General features: G+C 47.1%; 2 protein-coding genes and 1 long non-coding RNA gene across 4 annotated transcripts in view; 1 reads left to right on the top strand and 2 right to left on the bottom strand.

The window, feature by feature from the left end:
- sqstm1 (sequestosome 1) overlaps positions 1-1635 on the bottom strand; it is a 6039-nt gene extending 4404 nt beyond the window's left edge. The window contains exons 1-2 of the mRNA XM_008420989.2: positions 1103-1635; positions 436-531 (exon numbers count right to left, since the gene is read on the bottom strand). Coding sequence (XP_008419211.1) covers positions 436-531; positions 1103-1562 — 556 coding nt within the window. The 5' untranslated portion in view covers positions 1563-1635. The remainder of the gene's footprint in view (positions 1-435; positions 532-1102) is intronic.
- On the top strand, positions 1584-3053 carry LOC103471794 (uncharacterized). 2 transcript variants are annotated; one of them, XR_001776988.1, is made up of 2 exons: positions 1584-1669; positions 2649-3053. It is a non-coding gene; the product is annotated as an uncharacterized LOC103471794 (long non-coding RNA). The 2 variants fall into 2 exon arrangements; XR_534715.2 differs by lacking the exon at positions 1584-1669 and adding an exon at positions 1678-2425.
- A 463-nt stretch (positions 3054-3516) lies between these two features.
- Positions 3517-4734, bottom strand: part of rnf4 (ring finger protein 4) — an 8943-nt gene continuing 7725 nt past the window's right edge. Inside the window, exons 7-8 of the mRNA XM_008420988.1 lie at positions 3949-4000; positions 3517-3833 (exon numbers count right to left, since the gene is read on the bottom strand). Of these exons, the coding sequence (XP_008419210.1) occupies positions 3684-3833; positions 3949-4000 (202 nt within the window). The 3' untranslated portion in view covers positions 3517-3683. The remainder of the gene's footprint in view (positions 3834-3948; positions 4001-4734) is intronic.

Here is a 4734-nt window from a genome sequence, read left to right as displayed (position 1 = left end):
GTAACACACACAGTAACACACACACACTAACACACACACTGTAACACACACTAACACACACACACTGTTACACACACACACACACACTGTTACACACACACACACACAGTAACACACACACTGTTACACACACTGTTACACACACACACACTAACACACACACACACTAACACACACACTGTTACACACACACACACACACAGTAACACACACACACTAACACACACACACTAACACACACACACTGTTACACACAGTAACACACACACTGTTACACACACTGTTACACACACACACACTAACACACACACACACTAACACACACACACTGTTACACACACAATGTAACACACACACACACACTAACACACACACACACTGTAACACACACACTAACACACACACACACACACTAACACCCCCCTCGCCCCGTACCTCTGATGTAGAGGCGGAACGTGGCGTCCTTCACGAAGCTCAGCCCCATCATCAGCTCATCGTCAGAGGAGAACGCCACCAGGTCTCCATCTTCATCTGAAACACCATGACATCACCATGACGTCACTATCATCAACAGCCAATCGGAGCAGGCCTCTGTGGCCACACCCACTACAGCTTCAGACAGGGAGGTCATGTGACCAGAACCGGGTCACCTGGTTCTGATTCTTTAACATGTCCTGAACAGAACCTGACCGGATGGCCCGGTTCTGGTTCTGAGCAGACTTGGACAGAGGGAGCAGACCAGAACCGGGTAACTATGGCAACCAAGTCTATTTAGATATGCAGAGGAGTCCAACCAATGAGCTGTCGGCACATTAAAGGAGACGGTCTCCATGGTGATGAGGAGACGGGACAGGTGTACCAGCTGATGGGCGTGGCAGAAAAACAAACAAGGTCACGTGACCTGAGAGTTTACAGGTCGGACCAGAACATCTGGGTTCGGTTTTACCAAAACACCTGGAAACACCTGGAGAACCTGAAAGACATCTGGAGCTCCAGCTGCCTGTAAACACCGGGCCTGAGGCTGACCTCTGACCTCTGAACTCTTCATTAAAACAGTCAAACCAAGCTGCGTCGGGACGTGTGCAGGTCACGTGACGCTCACCTTTGTAGAAGAGGCTGCAGGTGGAGCCGCTCAGGGTGGAGAAGACCGCAGCCACCTTCCGGCTCAGGTACTCGAAGCTGCAGGAAACCTCCTGGTCCACCGCGAACCGGCGGATCTCCTTCACCTGCTCGTCCTTCCCCAGCAGGTAGGCCTTTACTGTCACCGACATCCCGACCGGAACCGAACCGAACCGAACCGAGAGAGAGAGAGAGATACGGGCCGAGCCGATCCGAACACGAACTCTACAAAGTCTGAAAGTTTGTGACGCAGCTTGAAATCTCCGGCCTTTTATGTTTACTTCCGCCTTCGACGTCACCGCTGCCTGGCGTACTCGGGCTCCCATTGGCCGCTCGGAGTCCCGCCCTGACCGGTGGGAGGCTGCGGGATGAGTCCGTGCGGGACTTTCCAGCGAGCCGCGTGACCGGCCGGCCAGATCGTCCAGGAAAAACACCTGAGTCATGGTGACGACGCGCTACGTCATCATTAAGGTCGTTGAAGTCCATCTACAAAACACCTTTTTACACCTGAAACATACCTGGATACCACCTGTAGCCAGGCGGAAGTCAGGTTAGAGCCTCAACTTGTTAAAGTTACTAATAGTAATAAGACTTGTAACATATTTCTACATCAGAAACAGGTTTCATGTTCAACCAGCGATGTCAACAATATCAGGCGGTAAAGATTCACCTTTATGACGTCATTTAACAGGGATTATTGGTGCTGCGCTCTAATTCCATCAATTAGCTTCACTACAAGTTTTATTAAACTATAAATATACATTTACACAAGATGTGAGAACTAGGCCACAAAATATTGAAACTTCTAAACGCGTCACTAAGATAAAGCTATAAGTAACAGATAATAACATATAAGATCTTTTTCTAAAAGAATCAGAAAAATGTCGAGTTTTTAAAGTCAAAACTGAACAAAGTTTGACCTTAAATTAAATGAAAAGTCAAGACAAAAAAAGGTATTTGATGAAAAACATCGACTTAAAGATATAAAGACGTATTAAATGAAATTACAGCAGAAATATTTTTTCCGCTTTTAGCCAGCTAGCAACTGGCTAGCTAGCTAAATGCTATTTATCTAGAAACATCCAAAATGTCAATAAATGATGCATTAGGCTCATCTGTACACAAGTTACTGGTTTGTTTGTTCGGCATCATAAGCCAGGCAAAGCAGGAGAAACGTCACTTCCTGTTCCAACCCGCTGGTGTGTGAATGATTTTAGTTTCTCTGTTGCTTCTTAAACCAAATGGAGGAGAAACAACCGAGTCACGTCTCCAACTGGCGTCGCTTTAAGCAGCATTTTAGCAGCAGGTACATCAAGAAAACAAACAGTTTGAACTTTTAATATTTTTATATTTAAAAAATGGTTTTATGCTTACAGTAATGTGGGGGGAGGGCTGGATCAGAACCAAAACTCCCGAACCGACATGTTTTCATTTATTATCATTAATGTCCGCGTTATAAACAGAGCAGAACAAAACAATGCAGCAAACAGATCAGAAATGATGATGTCATGTGTTTGTATTTATTTTAGGAATCATTCAGGTGATCCAACGTCACCAAAGAACCGGAACCAGTTCAGGAACAGAACCGGTCCGAGCAGAACCAGATTCAGAATGTGGGTCAGGGTTCTCGGAGGATCCAGAAGCTTCTGGTCTGCTCCGTTTCTCCTTGTCAATAAAGTTTTCTCTCCCAAAGCAGGAAGTGGGTGAGATGATGAGTCAGCGTCACGGGATGACCCGCTGATGGATCATGATGACTCAGCAGGAAAACTGAAGGCCCAGATGTGACCCGGAAGAACTTTTCTGTTCTGCTCCTTCCGGATCATCGAGCAGCAAAAACCAAGACGGACAAGTTACAAGTTTTTATGTTGCTTAAAAAGTTAAACTGAACTTGATCCTAAAATCCTTCAGTGTTGATTAAACAGGATTTAACTCCTGGTGAGTTTAGAGCTAAAGTTCTGTTGAGCATAGAAATGATGATTAGCTTCATATAAAGGATTAGACAGCAGAGGCCCAACGACGGAACCCTGAGGAACGTCCAGAGTGTCCAGAACCTGGTTCTGATCCAGAACTGTTATTCCCATCGGACCGGTTCTGTTGTGACGAGGCAACAAAAGATTTATGGACCCGATCGGTTCTGGTGCTCCCAGGGTCCAAACAGCAAGTAAAAATAAACTTTGGAAGAAATTAAATAATTTGAGAACAGATTAATTTGTAAAGTTTAAATTACAAATGAAATAAAAAGACTGAACCAGAACCAGAACCTTCAAACGCCCCCTGCTGGACCGTCTGCGGTGCTGCTGCTTCTGTTGGAAATCTAAAACCATGATGGTCTGAACCTGGTTCTGAGTCGTGTGGTTAACCTGATGGGCGGGACCTGATGCCATCTGACCAATCAGCCGCTGTTGCTCCATAATATTTATTTAATAGGAAAACATCATTTAAGCCGCCATCTTTAAGCCTAAAGTCAAAACATTTTCAGCAACAGCTGCTGATTAACGTCGATGATGACGTCACCGAGGACAGCCAATAGCAGCACAGTCCGCTGACGATGATGTCACCAGGTGTCAGATGTAAAGAGGGTGGTACTGGCGCGAGGTGAGCCTCTTCCTGCAGGTGGGGCAGGTGTGTGATGATGTCAGAGCGTCCCTCAGACACTGGCTGCAGAACACGTGACCGCACTTGGTGGAGACGACCAATCGCCCGCTCTCCACGATCTGTGAGGAAAACAAGAGCCAATCAGAACGCAGGACCGGGGTTGTAAAGTCTGCCCACCTGACCAGAGAGCAATGTTCGGGTTCTGATCCGGTTCCACCAGCGAGGGAATCTCACCTCGGAGTACAGGTCCAGACAGACGGGACAGCTGATGAGACCCGGAGTCAACCTGCAACAGACACAGCCTGAAAGGTTCTGGTTCTGGTGTCCAATCAGCAACAAGCTACTGATGTCCGACCGGAGCCGTCTATTTCCTGGAGGGTTGGTTTATTTCTAGATGCTCAATAGAACCGAACAGCGAAAAGGCCAAAATCTACTAGATATCATGAAAACAAACAATTACATGCGACTAAAAAGTGGTTCAAACAAAGAGAACCCAGAACACACCGGACCTGACTGGACCTGGCCGGAACCACCACTAAGACCCAAAGTTAAAGCTTCTGGAGATAAAAATCTGGCCTGCACAGTGGATCAGTGGGTAGCACTGTTGCAGCAAGAAGGTCCTGGGTTCAATTCCCAGATCGGGTCTTTCTGCAGGTTCTCCCTGAGCATAGAGGTTCTGTCCGGTTCTCCGGGTTCCTCCACAGTCCAAACACGTGACTGTCAGGCTGGTTGGTCTCCATGTTCTCCCAAGGTGTGTGTGTGCATGGTTGTTTGTCTGTTGCCCTGCGATGGACAGGTGACCTGTCAGGTGACCTGTCCATGAGCAGTCACCTGTCAGGTGACCCTGAAATGCCTCACTAGCGACCCCAACAGGATAAAGGTGGAAGAAAATAGATGGATAGAGAAAAATCCAGACCAAGATGTTAGCAGGGACCGGTGTAATACCTGGATGTCTACCAGCAGGGACCGGTGTAATACCTGGATGTCTACCAGCAGGGACCGGTGTAATACCTGGATGTC

This window comes from Poecilia reticulata, linkage group LG10, assembly GCF_000633615.1.
Source record: "Poecilia reticulata strain Guanapo linkage group LG10, Guppy_female_1.0+MT, whole genome shotgun sequence".
In the NCBI taxonomy this organism is placed as follows: domain Eukaryota; kingdom Metazoa; phylum Chordata; class Actinopteri; order Cyprinodontiformes; family Poeciliidae; genus Poecilia; species Poecilia reticulata.
This window is presented reverse-complemented; position numbering and strand designations above follow the sequence as displayed.